Source organism: Bison bison, unplaced genomic scaffold (assembly GCF_000754665.1).
Source record: "Bison bison bison isolate TAMUID 2011002044 unplaced genomic scaffold, Bison_UMD1.0 scf7180017864158, whole genome shotgun sequence".
Lineage (NCBI taxonomy): Eukaryota > Metazoa > Chordata > Mammalia > Artiodactyla > Bovidae > Bison > Bison bison.
In genome coordinates this window covers 3,156,945-3,178,674 of record NW_011494730.1, presented here as the reverse complement: position 1 = coordinate 3,178,674, position 21,730 = coordinate 3,156,945, and the positions used below count along the sequence as shown (strand labels likewise).

Here is a 21,730-nt window from a genome sequence, read left to right as displayed (position 1 = left end):
CACCACAAAGCTCCGCCCCTGGGCACGGGACCAGCCCGAGCTCTCTAACAGAGGTTCAGCCCCTGCCCCCACCATTCCCCCCGCACTCAGGGGCAGAGGTTCAGCCACCCCAAGCAAGCCCCTCGGGGCCTCAGAGAAGTCAGGAGAAAGGGCTCGGGCAGCCACTGTGTGCAGCACGCCCTTCCCAGGTGTGAGGGCCCATTTCGGGGTCATTCACTAAGCCCTGGGTCTCCTCTGCCTCCCGCGCCATCCCTGCTGCCTCCACAAGAGGGCTGGCCCCTACCCCTCACTACCCTTCCTGCTTCTAGGCTGCCTCTCCTCCCTTAACTTAGCCTCCTCCGAGTTCTAGCCAGTCTGGCTCAGTGGGCCGACACCAGCATATGCCCCCCTGCCGCCGGTCACTGCCCTAGCCTTCTGCCCGGCTGCATCCTGGGCCAGCTTTTACATCAATCAGATCTTTCCTCCTAGAGTTGCTCAGAGCTCAAGAACCTCTGTGGCTCCCCAGTGTCCACACAAGACTGGCCTTCCAAACTTCCTATCCTGTCTCCTTCTTGAAAGGGCCTCTGCTCACCACGGGAGGGTCCTCTCCCCTCGCCACACTCAGGCTAAGCCCCCAATGCCCCTCCTCTTTCTGCTCATCCCCCCCGCCACCCTGCACCCTGGGAGCACCCTCTTCTCTCCTGGACCCCACAGCCTCCAGCAGCCAAGAACCGGTATCTTCCTGCTCCTCCTCTCTGTGTCTGAATCAGGGACCAAACCTCCTGACGCGTCCCCTTTGGTACCATCCATCCTGCCCTGCCCGGACACCCTGATCACACCTAAGCATTCCAAGCTTTCTCCTTTCCCATGTCTTTGCTCTTTCATTATTATTATTTATTTGGCTGTGTTGAGTCTCAGCTGCAGCATGCAAGACATTCATTGAGTCATATGGGAACTTTACTTGTGGCATGTGTGGGTTTAGAGTTGCCCCGAGGCATGTGGGACCTTAGTTCCCTGACCAAGGAGGAACCCACGTCCCCTGCACTGGAAGGTGGATTCTTATCCACTGGACGAGCAGGGAATTCCCATGCATTTGCCTTTTCTGCCTGGAATATACCCACGAGTAACCCTCTCCCCTGCACCCACCGTGTCACCCGAGATGATTTTGCTGCTAAGTCGCTTCAGTCGTGTCCGACTCTGTGCGACCCCATAGACGGCAGCCCACCAGGCTCCCCCATCCCTGGAATTCTCTAGGCAAGAATACTGGAGTGGGTTGCCATTTCCTTCTCCAATTCATGAAAGTGAAAAGTCAAAGTGAAGTCGCTCAGTTGTATCCGACTCTTTGGGACACCTGCAAATATCACGTCCCCACCCAGGAAGGGCTCTCCTACTCTCCTGGGTTCTGAAACCACACAGATTTGGGTTCAGATCCAGGCTTCACCACTTCCAATCATTGTGATCAGTTACTCCATCTTTCTGAAGATGGAATGATAACACCAGCCTGGAGAGTCCATGGGAATAAGTGAGGGGACTTCCGCGTATAGGACCTAGCCCAGTATCAGGCACGTATTAACTCAAAAAACATAATTCCCTTTTCCCTCCTCTGTGATGCCACAGCAAGTTACTCAGATTTTAATTCATTTATCCAGGTGTGTGTCTCCCTAGGAAGATGCCTCCAAGAGGGCAGTGAAGATAGGTGGGTGGGTGGGTAGAGCAGGGGGGCGGGGAGCTGGGGCTCTGGAGGGATCGGCTGTATTATCTTATGAAAATTACTTACATTCTCTGTGACTTTATCTGTAAAATGAGGATAATAATCCCTCCCTGAAAGGGTTGCGAGGACTGAATGAGATAATACACAAAAAAGACTTTAGCACCGTCTCTAGCAAATAGAAAGCTCTCGGTAAGTGGCAGCTGCTGTTTATTCTCCATCATCTTTGTTCTTCGTCTTTGTACTGAGCACCTAACATGATGCCTGACACGAGCAGGTGTGTCAGGATTCCCGCAGAAAACAGGTGGCTCAGTCATCTGAGATAATTCTGGGTGAATGAATGTGCTCTTCACCATCAAGGATGGGGCAGGATTCTGAGGCTGGTAACAAGAGTATGGCTAACCCCTCACAGACCTGGACAGAAATGGTGAGCCCTGAAGCTTAGAAAGGACCCAGATCTTTGGTCAGCTGGGACTACAGCCAGTTTGCACAGATTCCCACCAGGACGGAGCAAGGAATGAATACCCGGAATTCACTCTCCTGCCTCCCCTCCTCCCATCTACTGCTGATGCTTCTGTTGATCTAGCCCATTGGAAGCCAGAAGGCAAGGAAGAATACTGGTGTAGTCTGACAAGTAAGTCTTCCTAAGCATGAAACAGGGCAGAAAAGGGAGGGGAGGTGGTCTGGAGGCGTGAAAGGGAGAGAGCTCCAGCATAGTGGGTCTCCATAAATGCGTATTAGACAAAGGAACTAACCAAGGAGCCTCTCACCCTGAAAAACTGAGTTTTTACTATAATGAAAATGCTGACACACACCAAACTCCAGGAATACCATCCATACTGCTATAGTAAGAGCTATAACAGAAACCAATTACTGTATATTTTACCAGATCCCATTTAAAATAGTTTATTACAGGCAGAGTCATTCAAGTTTTCTAAGGAGCCGCAAAAAGTATTGTGGGTTTTTCTTCCCCAGGCCAAATTCAATTCTATCTCAATGACAAAGCTTGGAGGCTATTTACATAAGGAAGTAGAAATAGGGAGAATTTACCTGAATAATTCAGAACCAAAGGCTGTTTATTGCAAAATGGAATGAGGGGAGAGTGCTGGGGTCCCAAGAGCAGGATGAGAGTAATGATCTGGGTTGTAACTGGAATTTAGGAAGTCAGCGACTCTTCTCCAGCCCTGGGATCAACTTTAACCCCCAACTGTACAGACAGGAGGAGCCTGAAGGGACATCACCCCCTCCCACACCTTCACCTGCTCCCAGCAATCTTATACCTGTTCATTCCCAAGGCTTCAACTCGGGGCCCTGTGCATCTTTACTCTGTTTCTGCTTCTGTCTCCTAGGACATACATGCACATTTGAGAGTTTTCTTGGTATCCATCAGAGAATTAGGGACTTAAATGCTGGAATTATCACATTAAACTTTGCCATTGTGATGATGTCATGCCTTACTCAAAACTCTAATAAAAAACAACTAGAAAGCACCTACAACATGAAAGGTGCTCAAAAGCATTATGCTGAATGATAGAAGAGTATATGCTGTGTGATCTGTTTCTATGAAACTTTGGAAAAGACGAATTAACAGTGAGAGAAAGCACATCAGTGGGTGCCTGAGTTGGAAGGAATACAGGGAACGTTCTGGGGTGCTGGAAATGGTCTTATATATAAGATGGTCTTGTCTTATATAATAAGACATGGTCTTATCTTATATAAGAAGACATGGTCTTATCTTATAATAATAAGGTGGTGGATATACGGCATGCACAAATTTGTCAAAGCCCCCAGAACTGTACATTTAAGATGGGTCATTTTTTAATTGCCTCCTGTGAAACCTGTCTGCAGGTCAAGAAGTAGCAGTTAGAACTGGACATGGAACAATGGATTGGTTCCAAACTGGCAAAGGAGTTTGTCAAGGCTGTATATTGTCACCCTGCTTATTTAACTTATATGCAGAGTACATCATGAGAAATGCCAGGTTGGAGGATGAAGCACAAGCTGGAATCAAGATTGCTGGGAGAAATATCAATAACTTCAGATATGCAGATGACACCACCATCATGTCAGAAAGCGAAGAGAAACTAAAGAGCCTCTTGATGAAGGTGAAAGTGGACAGTGAAAAAGCTGACTTAAAACTCAACATTCAAAAAACGAAGATCATGGCATCCAGTCCCATCACTTCATGGCAAATAGATGGGGAAACAATGGAAATAGTGTCAGACTTTATTTTCTTGGGCTCCAAAATTACTGCAGATGGTGACTGCAGCCCTGAAATTAAAAGATGCTTGCTCCTTGGAAGACAGCATATTGAAAAGTAGAGATGTTACCATGCCGAGAAAGGTTCATATAGTCAAAGTTATGGTTTTTAGAGTAGTCATGTATGGATGTGAGAGTTGGACCATAAAGAAAGCTGAGCGTCAAAGAATTGATGTTTTTGAACTGTGGTGTTGGAGAAGACTCTTGAGAGTCCCTTGGACTGCAAGGAGATCAAACCAGTCAATCCTAAAGGAAATCAACCCTGAATATTCATTGGAAGGACTGATGCTGAAGCTGAAACTCCAATATTTGCCCACCTGATGCGAAGAGCCAACTCATTAGAAAAGACCCTGATACTGGGAAAGATTGAAGGCAGGAGAGGAAGGGGACAACAGAGGACGAGATGGTTGGATGGCATCATTGACTCAATGGACATGGGTTTGAGCAACCTCCAGGAGATGGTGCTGGACAGGGGTAGCTTGGTGTGCTGCAGTCCATGGGGTTGTAAAGAGTCAGAGATGACTGAGCGACTGGACAACAATTTTTAATATAAATTACACATTTTTTGTTCTTCGATAACCAACTTGTGTCCAACTTGTCACAACCCCATGGATTGCAGCACGCCAGGCTTCCCTATGCATGTATTAAATTATGCATTAATAGAGTTAATTAGGGCTTCCCTGGTGGCTCAGATGGTAAAGAAGCTGCCTGCCAATGCAGGAGGCATAAAAGACGTGGGTTCTTTCCCTGGGTCAGGAAGATCCCCTGGAGAAAGAAATGGCCACCCACTCCAGTATTCTTGCCTGGAGAATTCCATGGACAGAGGATCCTTGTGGGCTACAGTCCATGGGGTCACAAAGAGTTGTACATGACTGAGCGACTCACACTTTCGCTGTCAGAGTTAATTAAAATCAAATCTTCAGTGGCTCTAATTCTTACAGCCAAAGGCTTCACCAGAGTCTCCAAGGCTTAAAAAAGCCAGCGTGTCTTCAGCTCTCCTCTCCTTGTTCCTTATTCCTTATAAAAGCCAGTGTGTCTCCTCTTTTCCTTATTGTTTACGCTCTAGCCACAAGGGTCTCCAGGCTGCTCAAAACTGGCCACACCCACTCCTGCCTCAGGGCCTTTGCCCGTTGTAGTTTCTCTGCCTGCTGACTGGCTCTTCTCCCAGACTGCCATCTGGTTCACCCTCTCACTTCCTCAAAGTCTTGTATCAAATGTCACCTTCCCAGTGAAGTCTTCTTGGCCTGCCTTCCTTCTCTGAGTACATCACACAGACAGATGTAGACACACACACACACATAGACACACACATACACACATAGACACACACACACATCATCGTGCACTCAAACAGAAGACCTTATGTGCACTGCTTTTTTTGTGCCTCTCTGCCTTTGTACAGGCGGCACAGTGGTAAAGAATCCGCCTGCCAATGCAGGAGATGTGGGCTTGATCCCTGGGCCAGGAGGATCCTCTGGAGAAGGAAATGGTAACCCACTCAAGTATTCTTGCCTGGAAATTCGGGACAGAGGAGCCTGATGGGCTATAGTCCATGGCATGGCAAAGAGTTGGACACGACTGAGTATACATGCATGTACCCAAGCCTTTGCACCTGCTGCTGTCTATGCCCCTTCTGCTGTCTATGCCCCTTCCCGCTGCACCACCTGGCTGCACAGAGACATTAAGAAACTTGCACAAGTTCACACAGCTAGTAAGCAGCAGAAGTGGGATTCAAACTCATCTCAGATAGAGCCTCTGTACTCAGGGAAGGCAGTGGAACTGTTGAAGCTGAATTCCATTCTGTTCCTTTACTTTCCCTCCCTCGTCCCCCCAGGATCCTCTTTAATTTTGCTCCCTGTTAGAATCATAATTAAAGGAGAGAACACACAAAGAGAGATTCCCCCCTTCAAATCTTTCTGTCCACATTAACTTCACTATGGGGGGCTTGGGGAATTCCAAGTTCACCCAGTAAATTGCTACCATAGTACAACATAAAATGTATTTAAGCAATTATGCTCAACTCTTTTTTTCTTTTTGGTAAATTGACTTCCGTTAAATGGGGCTTCATTAATGGAATCTGGCTTGGGGAGAATTAAAAAAAAATCACTCCCTCTAATGCATGTAGTTGATTATGGAAAAAGTGGCTTTGAGTTCCTCAGCAGAAAGCTCTAAGTTGTGCTTCTGGTAATAGAGCTCAGAGCAAACTGCGTGGAAAGCATTTCTTAAGAAGCTTCTCATACAGTCCGCATGTGGGGTGCTGAGAGACACGCCCCACAAGATGACAACAGTAATCTGCAAGGAATTGCTGCCTAATTTTAAACTGAGAGGGAGGAAGATGAGGAGGTCTTGGTTTAAATCTCAGCATCCCTGAACATGGACAGCTTCAGGGGAACATTCACTCATTCATTCACTCACAAGCACGTACTGTGCACAAGGCTCCGTGCTTGCCGGAGGGCACCTCTTCCACCGCGGCTCCCTAGATACAGAAGTTCCTGCAAAGCCGGTTATCTACAAGGTTTGGCTTCACCATCTCCTTCTCCGTGCAGCCTCTGTTCCTCGGTCAATAGTCTCTGGCTTCTGTGCTCCCAGCGCACCTTCTGTGGGCTTTATCTCTTACCCAAGCTATGTGCACAGCCTGGATCTGATTCAGGCTTGAAGAATCTTTCCAGGCCCTGCATAAACCACCCTTCTATTGCTCAGGCTGAGCAGGGAGAATGTGACATATGGGATGTGCTCGCCACCGCACTCCCAAGCCCTCTACCCTTCCCACTTGCTGTCTGCTCCCCTCCCTGGGGGATGGTGAGAACACCACGATGCAACCAGGGAAACCCTTGTGGGAACGTCCTGGCAGCGGCAAAGGGCACCAAGGCCCTTGTTGGAGGCTGCTTCCCACTCCCCGGCCCGAGCTCCCTCTCACCCTTGAAGCAGGCCTTTATTGACTCAGCCCTGACATCCAGTCTCATCACAAATGATTTCCATATTGGTTTTTCTTTAGCCAAAAGCCTAGGACTCTTGCTGTACTGAGAAAAAAAAACTTTTCCCAAGACAAATCCACGAAGTTACTAATTTTCCAGGAACTGGGTGAATGCCTGGGGTGAGTACAAGTCCTTTTGGCTGCTGGAGTCCCCCAGCCTCTAGACTTATCTTTGGACAGAGGCTGCTTGGCTTCCCCAGGCTCCGGGTCCCAGCAGCGCCTGTCCCACCGCGGGTGCCCAGGCAGTTCTGAGATGCAGTTCTGAGACGCCTGAGCTACCCCTATGAAGGTTCAACTCCTGCCTCCCTAACTATATGTTTGGGGGTCATTTACTGTGCTCTGAACAAACCAAAGCTTCCCCTCCCCCATCACTCCTGCTCCTCAGGGTTTCCTCTTCCGGTGGTCCACACCCTCTCCCAGCCACCACACCCTGGCACCATCCCAACTCCTTCCACTCCTTCGCTCCCGTGGCCAACTGTGGCCACGTCTTCTCGCCCTTGTGACTGCATCATTCCTCACCCTCACTACAGAGACAGCCTTCTGACGGGTCCTCTGCCTCCATCCATCTTCCATACTCTGTGAGGGCATCTGCTCAAGTCACTGCCTCACGGGAAAGCCAAGGTCCACCGGCTCCAGGACAAGGGTCAGTCGCTCAGTTGTGTCCGACTCTGCAATTCCATGGACCTGCTAGGCTCCTCTGTCCATAGAATTCTCCAGGCAAGAGTACTGAAGTGGGTTGCCATGCCTTCTCCAGGGGGCCTTCCTAACCTAGGGATCAAACCTGTGTCTTCTGCCTTGTGGGCAGATTCTTTACTGTTTGAGCCACCAGGGAAGCCTGGCTCCAGGAGCCTAATCTTTTTTATGTCTTCCTTTTCCCTTTTGTGACACCAACTTTGAGCTCCAGACACTTTCCAGTCTCCATGTCTTTGCATATGCTGTTCCCTCTGCCTAGAATGCTGTTCCCTGCTGCCCCATCTGACTACCTGGGAAAATCTCACTGATCTCATAAACCTAACCAAATGCCTCCTTTGCTCTCCTCCCCCTCTCCCTGCCCCCATGGGAGCAGCAGTGCCCTGCGCATTTCCCTCTGCACCTGGGACATGCCCCACTGTTGTTCTGAGCACAGCAAATAGTAATCATCTTCTGACTCGATGACCACCTCGCTCACTCAAAGGCGAGCTCCACAAGCACCAGAGCAGAATTTTCTGTCTCCATGTGTTTAGCAGTGCAGCAGAGTGCCTAGCACACAGAGCAAATCAGTCCCTGAGAACCGGGTTGATAAGCTACACTGAGCGGTCTCTTTTGTCAGTAGAGTTTCACTGGGTCACAAGTGAGCTCATTCATTTACATATTGTCTGCTTTCATGTTACAAAGGCAGTGCTGAGTTGTTGTGACAGCAACTAGAACCCACAATGCTAAAAATATTTATCTTGCCCTTTACAGAGTTTATGGACATTGACTGTTGAAGCCTTGCAAATGAAGCAGTTGGTTTGTAAAAAATAATTTCCAAGTGCATGCTAAGTCACTTCAGTCATGTCCAATTCTCTGCGACCCCGTGGACTGCAGCCCATCAGGCTCCTCTGTCCATGGGATTCTCCAGGCAAGAACACTGGAGTGGGTTGTCATGCCCTCCTCCAGGGGATCTTCCTGACCCAAGGATCAAACCCACGTCTCCTGTGTCTCCTGCACTGGCAGTTGGATTCTTTACCACTAGTGCCACCTGGGAAGTGGGGAATGATAAAAGCATACATTCATGGCTTAAACATTTCATTACAATATAAATATACTTGAAGGTACTTTTTTTTTTTTTTTTGGTGAGTCCATGCAACGCCAGAGCAAGGTCTTTCCTTTGACCATAGGTTTCTTCTCTGCATTGTCTATCTTATATAAACCCCACCCATAAGGCATCGCTCACTGGTTTCAATTTTGCCACCGCTCATCCAGTCTACACATATTTATAGGGCATCTGCGATGTGCCAGGCATTGTGCTAAGTACTGGGAATGCAGCAGCGGGCAAGACAGGCCTGGTCCCCACCCTGATGGAATCGGTTCAGCGGCATGCTGTTCTCTCCCTCATTCACACCTAATATTTAGGAAGCAGTTCTTTTCAGAGCATCTCCTTCATGGAACTATGCCAAAGCATTCAATTTAGTTTCTAGAGGCGCAACTCTACTTCCTTTCACACTCATATTTCATCAGTTTATGTGATGTTTAATTTAAGTCACATAATTAAAATAACAAGTATGACTGGCACCAAGAGAGCTGGCAACGAACCTATCCGATTCTCAGGAAATCCCAGGCTCAGCTGGTGGGAGCGGCGGGTGCACAGGTGGGGGTGGGAGACGGCCCACAGGCCGCGGGTGCTGAGAGCACCTGGGGCCTCGAGCAGGAAGGTCTATCAAGCCTGAGAGTGCCAGCAACTCCAGGAGCTGCTTGGAGGGAGAGGGTACAGGCACTTTTATGGCACAAGTTTGTGAATGATTGAATGAATGAGTGATCATGCAAATGGCAGTCTCTTGCTTTCCACAGTGTGGTATCTTTTCTTTTTTTAAAAAAACATTCGTTTGTTTTATTTATGTATTCGGCTGCACTGGGTCTTAGCTGTGGCATGCAGACTCTTAGATGCTCTAGTTCCCTGGCCAGGCCCCCTGCATTGGGAGTGTGGAATCTTAGCCCCTGCACCACTAGGGAAGTCCTGGGGCATCTTTCTGAATGCTGTCCCCTTTGTGATCAAGAGAATGGGGTCAGCTAGTCTTTTGTGTTTGTTTTTGGCCACATGGAGAGGCAGGTGGGATCTTCCCTGACCAGGGGTGGATCCTGGGCCTCCTGAAGTGGAAGCGTGGAGCCCTAACCACTGGACGGCCAGGGAATTCCCCGGAAACAGCTAGCCTCAGAACTTGGAGAACTTCAGAGGCCTCCCAGGCCTGCTGCCTGGCAAGGCACAAATCCCAGCTCCAGCATTCTGGACACAGGGTCAGTCAAGGTCTGTTCTTAGTGTTTCTAAAGATCAAGAACTCACTTTCTGGCCAAACTCTCCCCACCCTTTTTCTAGCTACTTCCTTTTGACACATCCAGGGTCATCTTATAGCCACTGGCTCCAGGAAGACTGGTGGGCTTCTCCTGAGTATCTCATTTTCTCTTGCAAAGAATCCTTGCACTTTCTCCATCAGAGCACTTGTCTCATCACACATCACACAAGAATCTGCTTCCCCACAAAGCTGTGAGCTCCCTGAAGACAGGAACTATTTCCTTCTCATTTAGTTCTTCTCTCAGTACTTCGTGAGTGCCTGACACACGGGAAGGGCTCAGGGAATGCTGCTCACAGGAAAAAGGAACGCTTGACTCAATGACTTTAAGAATGAATGAAGTCCTGCTGGAGGAAGCAGCGGGCACAGGTGGGGAAAGCAGAGGAAAAGGCAGACGAGCAGGGAAGCCTGGGGACATTGAAGAGTGGCTCCGGGCGCATGCAGGTTTCATCTTGGTCTCCCATGGAGATGTGCAGCCCCCTGTTCAGTCCCTCAGACCTCTCTGTGCTCCCCAGGCTCTTGGCAGCTGCTGTTACCTTTTGGGGAAGCTTTTCTCATGGTGACATGGCCCCAGTGCAGCAACAGTGGAGTTTGGTAATCGACGTGGGCAAATGTGCTCTCTTTCCCAGAAGCAAATCAATAAACTCGACAAATTACCAGGGTTGTGAGCTCCAGGGACCCACACAAACTATAGCAGGGAAATGCACTTCCTCCAGACGCACCGCTCCCTGGAGGGTGTGTGGCTGAGCCGCCGAGGGCTGGGGGACAGTACCTCTGGCTGTGTTTGCTGAGGGGATGAGAGTGTCATCATGATGGGCTGTGAGATGAGCAAGGAGCACACTGAGAAGGTCTGGGGACTGGCTTGGGGGTGTCAGTTCCTTCTACCCCTAGCTCAGCTGCCCATTGGGCATGGCTTCCTGGTGAGGGTTCCCCTGCCTCTGGGGAGAGGCTGTGCCCTTGAGGCTAACGTGAACAGAATGGGGTTGGATCTGGAGATGGGAACTTGTGCTGGGTACCGAGATCTGGGCATGAGGGCTTGTGGTGGATCCCCCACAACTTCTCAGAGGATGCTCAACTCTCTCTGTTTCTGTCTCCAGCTCTAAATCGGGCAGCTCTACTCTTTTCTGAGTAGAAGCTTTGACGATCAGTCTCCCTCCCTCGACCCACAGCTCCTGGAAGGGGCAGCCTCTTGGCCTTGGGCCATAGCTGGATGGATTGGGGGTGGCCATGTGACCCACACTGGACCGATCAGCTGATGGGACTCTACACACATGTTGATTACAGAAGGCCCCACAGGCTTGGCTCTCCTGGTAGAGACGGGAAAAGCGTGTTCCAGCATCATCTCTCCCACCTCTGTTGCTGCCTCTCCCACCTCATTGCATCACTCTTATAAGATGTCCTAAGCCTCGTACATCTGCACACCTCCATCCGCATGTGCTCTGGTCTGACTGGGACACAATCTAAGAGAAGTCTGGGCCCTGGTCAGCTGCCTGGCCCCCAGGTGACCACTCCCTGCCCCCAGCTCAAGTCTCTGTTGCTGCAGATAGACCTGAGATCCAGCTTGGAGACCCGATGGCCCCATACCCGAAGATGCTAAAGTCAGCTCCCACCAGGCGTGGCCCAGGAACAGGGCACCGGCTTCAGGAGCCTGGTGACCGAGGCGTGCTCACATGCTACCTAGACCCTCTCTCCTTCCTGGTTCTGGTCTCTGTCTCTCCCTGTATTTGAATCTGGGCTCAATGGTTAAGTAGCTGTGAAATGTAGGCATGTGCTCGCAGTTCTCTGAGCCTCAGTTTCTCCATCTGTGCAATGGGATACCTGTGCTCTTGCATATCATGTGTCCAGGACTACTGACACACAATAGGTATCTTGCAAATGTCAACTATTTTACTCCCTTGCTTAGGTAGAGTCAGTGCCTTGAACCCGACACTCCAGAGAACGCAGGGATTAAGCAGACCCCAGCACAGCCTGGCCTCATCTCCCTGGGGAATAAGGATGCTGCATCTACTCTGGTGACAGCACGGTGCAGGGCCACTCCATGGCCCCATGTCACCAGTACACTTGGCGGTCACCTCCCCTCCCCACCTCCGGCAGCCCCGGCCTGGCCTCCATCAGCTCTGCCTCCTCAGCCTTGCCCAGCTTCTGCCTGTCACTGCAGACAGGACTCGGAGAAGGGACCTGCCCTCATTCCAGGGAGGGTGGCAATGCCTGCCTTCTAGAGGCCTCTGGGGATTACATTTGGATAATACTTCTCATCCAGAGGCAATGTTTGCAGATGGCTGATCGAGGAGACTCCCACGCCAGCATTTGCCTGCCACTCGACTGCCATTCTGAGTCTGAGCATCCTCAACGCTCCTTCTCCTCCTCCACGAGGCAGCTAGCCAGCCCTGCCTGATGGTTTAGCAGCTCTGAAGCCATAGCTGAGGGAGTGAGTCTCCCAGGTGGCTGGAGAATAGGTGGGCTAAACTGTCCTGGGGATTGCGATGCGAAGGTCAGCAAGGAAGCTATCCTAGAGTCAGATGAGCTAGATTCTGATCCTGCCACCACATCCATGGGCTCTGTGACCTAGAGGAGGTTGCTTTCCCTCTCTGAGCCTCTCTTTCCCCAGGGTGCATTTTACAGTGCGACTGCGGCGATTCAAGGCAATGCTCATAAACTCCTGCTGAGCCTCCAAGACACAGCAACCATCATTCATGGCCGGGTCATAGCTCCGTGCAGCAAGGCAGACTTGTGGGCAAAGGAACTAACATTTACTGAATCCAGCGCAGTTTGGGGCAGAGTTAAGCATGTGGGCCCCGGAAAGCACTTACTGGGTTCAAGTCTCAGCTCTACACTTCCCAGCTGTCTAACTCCGGGCAAGGAACTGACCTGCTTTGCGTCTCAGTCTCCCCATGTATTTAATATGGATAACAGCACCCTACTCATAGAACTCTAGGTGGTTTACGTGAGATAATGGGCTTACAAGCTCTCAGTACAGGATGTGGCACACACTAAGTGCTCAAGAACATTCATGCTGATGGAGGGGCCAAGATGTGCCAACGCTGTCCATATACTCTCTGAACAACAAACCAGAGACCCGGCCATTATGTAGAGCAGACACAAGCAGTGGGGAGAGGAAGGAGACAGGAAGGAAGACTTGGAAATGGGGGAGGGAAGGGTTCCTGGATTATATCACTCACCCCCATCACACCTAAGCTAATGCCTTATATTCATGGTTTCAAGTGGCTGAAGCCCAGACCAAATCAGAGTGGGGCAGAGAAGAAATTATCGGCTGCTGTCGTCACACTGTAGCTGGCTCCAGGGATGACTAGATCCAATGACTCAGATGCCACAGGCCTGTCTTTCTGGGCCCATCTCTGCTGTGCTGTTTGCCAGCTTCTTCCACTCTGTTGCAGATGGCAGACTGGAGGCTGGGACTATGGCCACAGTTACCAGCTCCCTGATTTACCCTCCTAGCTTCACCTCCAGAGAGATGATCTCTTCCCTTGGGTCCAGTTAGAACCAGCTCACTGAGAGCCTCTGAGTAGTCTAGCTGGGGTTGTGCCCACTCCTGGGGCCCCGGGCATGGGCTCCTGCTGGAACCCCCAGGACTGATTTTGGGGACCACTCTCCCAAAGAAGGAGTGTGCTTGAAAGAAGGGAGCTAGGCACTGTGGCTGAAAGAGGCAGGGGCTTGGATGGAAACATCAGGGGCCAGGCTTCTTCCTCTGGGTGTCAGGAAGGGCTTCTGCCAGTGAGAGGTACCCACAGCTGGCTGGGGGACTAACTCCCCAAACTTGGTCTTGTTCTAGATCTCATTGCCTCCCCCTTTGCTGCATCCTGCCAAAGGCAGACAGGTACGCCTGCCCCCTACCATGCTGACCCTATTCTTACACCTGATCATCTGTCCCATTTCCTGTCCACATAGTCCCCTGGGCTGGATGCTGACCCCGTACTTGGCTTTGGCCAGCCTCGGCCAGGGAAGTGGACCCAGGCTCTGTGTGTACCTGCAGATGCTGGTAGGTTCAGCCATCTAGGTCAGTCCACCTGCTGGACTCAGGGCATCCTATGACCTGGGGAAAACTTCACCAGATGTGTCTGCAACAAGGATCCACCTGACGGGAAAAGTCTCCCTGAGCCCCGTAAGTGCTGAATGTAGACACCTTCTCTTTCCACCTGCCCTCCTCCTGCAATACTTGGCCTTGTTCCTTCCCAGCTCCGCCTTCTCCCTGGCCTCAAGGAAGTTCCTAGACCACCATCAGAGGCTAAACACACAGACTTCAAACAAACCTGAGTGTGAGAACTGACTCTTCCGCTCACTGCTGTGAAATGTGAATAGTTGCAAAGACAGTACAGAAATTTCCTGTACACCCCTCCCCCAGCTTCCCCTAATATTAGCATCTTACATAACTACGATCCATGTATCAATCTAAGAAATCAGCATTATGAAGTCTGCATGTGCATAATCTCTCTGTAGGCTTTTGGAGCTGATCTACCTAAAGCATTATCATCATTTTTATTGAACTATCACAGTCACATCTGATTGAGTAACATTTCTTGGCATAAGGTCAGCACCAAAGAGCCTAGATCTACCTATGACCTTGCCTCCTTCGCCCATCTGGCTTCCAGGAAGTGGCAGATGCTTCTCTCTACCACCACCTTCCTTCCTGAAACATATCCATCCCTCAAACACTGCTTATTAACGGCCGTGAAAGCAGCAGTCACACTGCTCCAGCAACTCACAGCTACTGATTGAGGGTGTGTGTGTGTGTGTGTGTGTGTGTGTGCGTGCATGTGTGTGCACATGAGTGGTGAGTGAATGAACTGAAAGACGGTAAGCGTGAATTAACTGGTAAGCCAATGAGTGAATTAGTGACTTAATGAGTCAGCCAGTGAGTGAAGAAGTGTGTAAAATTGAGTAGATCACGCTCCTTGCTCCCTCAACTAATCCAATCAGCAGTGGCATAAATTTCTCATCTTTATTAACACAAGCGGGGGTTAGGATAGCACCGGGATAGTTACAGACCACTAGCTGGATACGAAAGATAACCGTGTTCATTTTCTAGTGCAGCTTTCACAAATCACTGCAGATTCAGTGGCTTGAAGCAACACAGATTTATTTTCTGACAATTCTGGAAGTCAAAGTGGGCATCGCCATGCCAAGGTCAAGGTGTCTGTGGGGTTGCACTCTCTCCGGAGGCTTTAGAGGTGAGATCTGTTGGCTTGCCTTTGCCAACTTTTAGTAAGTCACCTTCGTTTCTCCCCCTGCGGTCTCTTTCCATACCTTCAAAGCCACCAGTGTGGCCTCTTCAAGTCTCTCTGACCCTCTACGTCTGTTATCACATCTCAGTCTCTAACTCTGAAACTCCTGCCTTCCTCTTACAAGGACCCATGTGATTATATCAGGCCCACGCGGATAATCCAGGATAATCTTCCCATCCCCAAATCCTTAACATAATCATATCTGCGAAGTTCCCTTTGCCATGTAAGGCAATGTATTCACAGGCTTTGGGGCTTAGGACATGGACCTCTTTGTGGAGCCAGCTTTCCACGTGCCACAGGTGCCTTGCTCAGAGGGCAAGAGCAGCGACGATCCCCACCCCCCAGGAGGAACCGCAGCAGGGGAGGCAGGAGAGCGCATCACGGCAGTTACCACGTGCCTCTGCCAACTACTTTTTCGGGTTGCTGTTGTTGTGACCTGGGATTTTTAAAGTTCCCCAAAGTTGATGCTTGCCCCCAAATTTGAGAAACGCTGTGATGAGAAGGTCTGCCAGGAGCATACAACTGCTGCAAGTGAGGGTAAAATGTGCCCCTAGGATTCCCGGAGAAGGATTAAGAACAGGGTGCCTCAACCCTGGGTACATATTCCTATCAGCTGGGGAGATGAAAAACAACTTATTTTGAAATGAGAACAGAATAGCAAAGACAGTACAGAAATTTCCTGTACACCCCTCCCCCAGCTTCCCCTAACATTAGCATCTTACATAAAACCATGGGCCATGTGGCAAAACCACCTTGGTGTAGTGCTATTGGGTCAGTGGAAGACTTCATTCTCATTTCCCCCAGGTTTCCCACTAAGGCCTCCTTTTGCTCCAGGATCCAGTCCAGTATTTCTTGGGCATGGAGTCATCACATCTACAGAATCTTCTCTAGGCTGTCAGTTTCTCAAGCTTTCCTTGTTTTCTCAAGACTTTGACACTTTTGTACTGATCAAGTATTTTGCAGCTGCTGCTGCTGCTGCTGCTAAGTCGCCTCAGTCGTGTCCGACTCTGTGCGACCCCATAGACGGCAGCCCACCAGGCTCCCCGGTCCCTGGGATTCTCCAGGCAAGAACACTGGAGTGGGTTGCAGACTGGCGTTTAATTTGGCTTGGTCTGATATTTTCTCCTGATTACACCAGGATTATGGATTTGGGGGAAGAATACCACTGGGTGAGATGCTTTTATCATCACATTGTAGAAGGCGGGTGTCATATCAGTTGGTCTATTACCAATGGCCTTCAGGTGGATTCCTTGGTTGCTGTAGCATCTGCCCCCTTCCTCCACTATAGAGATGTCTCCTGTCCCTCTCCATACTCTACTCATTAGAAGTGAGTCCCAAGTCCTGCCCACACTGCAGGGGAGGGGCAGTGTCAGGCGCTTTACTCCCATCCTTTCAATTAATCCTCACCTTGATCATTTCACTCCACATCCAGCCAAGACTGTAACAAGCCAGACTTGCCAAAAGTCCCCCAGCTACTACGTGGCAAAGCTCGCATTGGAGCTCAGTGTCTGTCTGGCTCCAGAGGCCATGCTCTTTCCACTTCATGTTATCACTGCTGAGTGAAGAGGCTCTCACAACCTCTGAGGTGGGGGCTCCATCCCAGCCTACATAGACAAGTGTTTTTCAAATCTATCCCTGGATTGTGACCCATTCACAAGATCAGACTGTGGGGTGTGTTTTATTTGTATTTATTTATTTTTGGCCAGGCCACGTAGCATGCAGGATCTTAACTCCTGACCAGGGATCAAAGCTGTGTGCCCTGCGTCGGAAGGCACAATGTCTTAACCGCCTGACGGCCAGGGAAGTCCCAGGGGTGCATTTTAAAAAAGAAAATAAAGTACAGCAGATTAAAAGAGTATAGAATGGAAAAGAAAAGAGTACATCACACACATAACAAGTTTATTTTCATAAAACTTTTTTTTTCTGAAAACTTTATGTGCTCAGAGACTACCCCCACCTCCCACACAGGGTGGTCACAAGGATGAAATGAGACGATGCAGGTGATGTTCTTAGAACAGAGCACCCGCTAGCGGCACTGAAAGCATGTACATAAGTGGGTCATGGTACAGAATACACTGGGCTTCCCTGGTAGCTCAGTCGGCAAAGAATCTGCCTGTAGTGTAGGAGACCCGGGTTCGATCCCTGGGTTGGGAAGATCCCCTGGAGAAGGAAATGGCAACCCACTCCGGTATCCTTGCCTGGAAAATCTCATGGACAGAGGAGCCTGGTGGGCTGCAGTCCATGAGGTCGCAAAGAGTCGTGTACGACTGAGCGACTAACGCTTTCTTACTTATAGAATACATTTCCTATTGTAGACTGCAATCCAAAAGTTTGCAAATGCTGAACTCACATCTCTAGACTGGGGTGGTCAGGCTTATGACCCTCAGCCCACACTGCCTGTGTTTGTGATTTTTATCTGGGCACAGCCACTCATTCGTTTGGGTGTGGTCTCTGGCTCCTTCTGAGCTATGATGGCAGAGCTGAAAACTAACTTGCAACAGAAAATGTGTGGTCCATAAGCCTGCAGTATTCACTACCTGGCCTCCAGAGCAGCGCCCCTGTCTGGAGGTCATCTCATAATACAGAGGACATTAGACACTTCTTCCTAAGCCATGTGGCCTTGTCCTGCCTGCTCCTGGCTGGCACAGCAGCCCCTGCAGGCCCTTCTCCACCATGGTACCACCCAGCACACAGGCCTCCAGAAGCTCGACACCCTTCTACTTTGGAGGGATGCCCACACTTGCTTTATTTCTCCACCTCCATGGCTGTTTGCTGTCCATGTGGGAGGTTAGAAACATGGCATACAGGTCAGGGTCCCAGCAGGCAACAGATGGCCACTCAAATTAGGATAATTTGAGGAGTGTTTAACAAAGCGGCTATTTACCAAGGGAAAGGCAAGGTGTTAGAAAGCCACAGGGGAGAGCAGAGGCCTCAGAGGCTAGTAAAGGTAGAGCTCTTACCCCCTCAGCTGGAGGGGACAGGACAGGGAAGCTGGAAGGAGAGAATCATTTAGAGAGGATGCTTAAGAGGAGTCAGGACTTGCAGTCCAGAGATGAGGAGACAGCTCCAGGCAACCTTGCAGGGAAGGAGCCAGATCCCTCCCTCCGTGATCTCCTGTCAGGGTCCCCACTGGCCAAACTGAAATGGAAGCCAGAGGGCACAGGAGCCACTGATATGGTCCATATGGGTCAGCTTCCCAGAACAAGCAGCAGGCATGAAAGATGGAAAGGAACAAACCTCAGATACCTGTGCACAAGGCATCAGTTGAGAAAGTCAGGTGCATTTATTCTTCCTGCAGCTCCACCAGATGAAGGAGTCCCCTGCTTCACCCTGCCAAGTTGGGAGTGTGGCCCCACCACCAAAGGCCATACTCTCTTCTCTTCCTAGATCTGCTAGGCTCTGGCAGATGGTTATCATGGGGCTGATGTTTCTAGATCTTATCATCCTGAGTTGGGGGGGGTGGGTGGAAGGTTGTGAACGGAGACACAGATAAGGTGCTGGGGTCTTTTGTGCATCTGAGCTGAACCTGATGAACATGTATGCACATTAGACAAGTTCTTCCTCACAACCCATCCACTCAAGTCCAGCAAACAGATGAGCCAACCTCTAGCCTTGGGAGAAGGAACCAGAGTGGGGAAAAAAGCTCCCTAGGCTAAGAAGTGTCCCCAGAGTAACCAGTTCCCACAGGCCAGACCTTTCTGCCCCCGTCGCTGGCCTGGATTGCTGGGGCTGGCATCTGATATCCTACAGCCCTCCCACTCCAGCCACAAACTTACAGCAAGTCACTGGGAGGGTGTTGCCTGGCCAGTAGAACATTGATTGCACATCGTTGATCCCACAGATAAGACACCACAGGCTTGGGAAGGGACTGGCTGAAGTAGCCCAACTACCGTGTTGCAATTTGGGGCTAGGAATTAGGCTTGAAGACTCTAGTCAATTTTATATAAGATGGAACTTGCAATCAGTCATGGAGTCCTGGGAAAAGTCTTGGCAAAAATTCACAATGTGCTCTAGGCACCTCCCTAATGGTCCAGTGGTTAAGAATCTGCCTTCTAATGCAGGGGACTCAGGTTCAATCCCTGGCCAGGGGACTAAGATCCCACATGTTGTGGGGCAACTGAGCCCACACACCACAACTAGAGAAAGCCCACATGCTGCAACTAAGACCCGATACAGTCAAATAAATAAATAGAAATAATTTTAAAAAATGTGGTGGTCTAGTCTGAGGTGAGTTTGTTAGGCTCAGCTGCTGAGGCCAGGCACTCAGACTCCAGGCCACCAAGGCTGCAGTATCTGTGCAGGCGGGATGCAGTACAGGCTTGAGTCGGGCTAATCGGATCAAATCCAGACTCCAACCAGTTAGTGGCTGTTCTACCTTAAATATGTTAATGTTTACGCTAATGAGGCTCGGTGTTCTAGCCTGGTAAACTTGGTTCTATCAACAACCCCTGAGTTATAGCAACTCCAAGACCATTCAAGGAAGCACCCCACAGTGTCCAAAGGTCAGGAAACGGTACTCTTCGTTTCTTTTCCCTCCAGTTGGAAGACTATTAAAATATTTGCAGCTTTTCCCCCCAAAAGCCCGAAGCCGACTAGTTTGAGTATAGTTGCTAGAGCTTTGCGCTCTAACCCCAAGAAATGGGGACCTCTGGGATGAGAACAGGGGGCCTCCAGTTAGGCCAAGGATTTTCTATCTCATTTTCATGGGCTCTGGTGTAATATTAGTACAACCTTAAGGGTCTCCTCCCTTCTTCCCCAATCCCCACCCTCATCCCCACCCAATTCATTTCAGAGAAACGAAGAGTTCAGACTTAGAGGCCAAGCGCTTGGGTTTTATATTAGATAACTTTGTCCTGACAGGAAGCGAGTCACAGCTGTCATACTTGATTATTTTTAGAGTTACTACTAAACTCTTTGTATAGTAGGAGCTGCCCCTGTTCAAGGCAAACGGAAAGGCTTCACATTTCATCATGACAGCTCTGGAGCCATCCACTTCCTCATGTTCATTATTTCCAGGCTGTCTTTGGAAAGGCTGAGAAGGCATCTTGACAATCGTGCGGCGAGGAAGGCAGATCCTGTGGCTCATTACTGCATCCAAAGGATGGAGAGCTCCCCACCTGAGCCCAGCACGCTGCCTCCAGGAAGCCAGGGAGAAAGACTGCAGGGGGCACGGCTGCTCTAGAGCCTTCCCTGGATAACCCATCATCTTCCATGGGGAGCAAATTTGACCTCCAAGTAGCCAACCAATAAGAGCACCTATATGCAAATGCCTCCAGCACTGGCCTGGAGTGGCTGGCCTGTGAGTGACATCATAGTCCCCTCTGACCCAACAATGCCACCAGCACTGAAAAGGCTGACCCTTGCCTACAGCTCAGACAGACAGAAAATTTCACCGCCAGCAGAGCATCTACTAATTGCTTCTGGAGTGTGGGGGACAAAGGTCTCTGCTGTCCAAATTACTGGGTCCAGAAAAGAAAATGAATTTATGAACATGGGGAAAAGAGACCAGCTAAAGCCTAAGGCAAATGTCTCTTCTTACATCCACTTTTTGCTGAATTACAGAAACAAGTTCAAGGAGCAGCAGCCCAATACCTACCTTGGCTTTAAAGAGTTTTCTAGAAAGTGTTCAGAAAAATGGAGATCCATCTCAAAGCACGAAAAGGCCAAATATGAAGCCCTGGCCAAGCTCGACAAAGCCCGATACCAAGAAGAGATGATGAATTACTTCGGCAGGAGGAAGAAAAGGAGAAAGCGGGACCCCCACGCACCCAGACGGCCTCCATCATCCTTCCTACTCTTCTGCCAAGACCATTATGCCCAGCTCAAGAGTGAGAATCCAAGCTGGTCGGTGGTGCAGGTGGCCAAGGCCTCAGGGAAGATGTGGTCTGCAAAGACGGATGTGGACAAGCAGCCCTACGAACAAAGGGCAGCTCTCCTGAGAGCTAAATACCGAGAGGAACTCAGTGTCTACCGTAATCAATTCAACGCCCGGAAGACATGCTTGCAAGAGTCAGCTACAAACCAGTGCAGAGAGTTCGAGCAAGCTGAGTCAGATACAACTGATGGATCCAACTAGAAATAAAGGGCCATTCCGTGGTATTCCTGTCTCTGGTCTTGTGTATGGCATTAGAGTGGCCATGGCTGCCACTTTGGGAAACAAGTGAGTGGCAAGGTGGAGTCGAGATCGGGGTTTGGGAACTGATCCTGGGAGGGGCTGGCTTTGGGAGAAGAAGCTACAGTGTCTGAAGAGGTGTGTAGCCAGTGTTTACTGTGCTTGACTTGTGCAGGTGGGGTGGGGTGTGGGAGTCTCCAGGTGTAAAGAAGCTGGGAGTCCTAGGGGTGGGAGCATCTGGTCCCAAGCGGTTCTCTGGGGTGGAAGATCCGGCTCACAGAGTGCAGTGCCCAATGGCCAGACCTGCTGCCCTCCTGGGGAGGGCAAAGGGCCTGGAGTCCAGGCCAGGTTTCCAATTCAGGCCCTAGCAGAGGCTGGGAAACTGGAGTTTAGGCGGGCCTTAGGGGAATCAGTGTCTGCAGGGATTCCAGA

The 21,730-nt window shown here is 50.1% G+C and overlaps 2 protein-coding genes across 2 annotated transcripts in view; one reads left to right on the top strand and one right to left on the bottom strand.

The window, feature by feature from the left end:
* The window catches only part of CSMD2 (CUB and Sushi multiple domains 2), a 655,591-nt gene that overhangs the window by 344,829 nt on the left and 289,032 nt on the right, over nt 1-21,730 (bottom strand). The gene's annotated exons all lie outside the window — the stretch shown is intronic.
* On the top strand, nt 20,566-21,285 carry HMGB4 (high mobility group box 4). Its single transcript, XM_010841217.1, has one exon. The coding sequence runs from the start codon at nt 20,672-20,674 to the stop codon at nt 21,260-21,262; it is 591 nt and encodes a 196-aa protein (XP_010839519.1). The 5' UTR covers nt 20,566-20,671; the 3' UTR covers nt 21,263-21,285.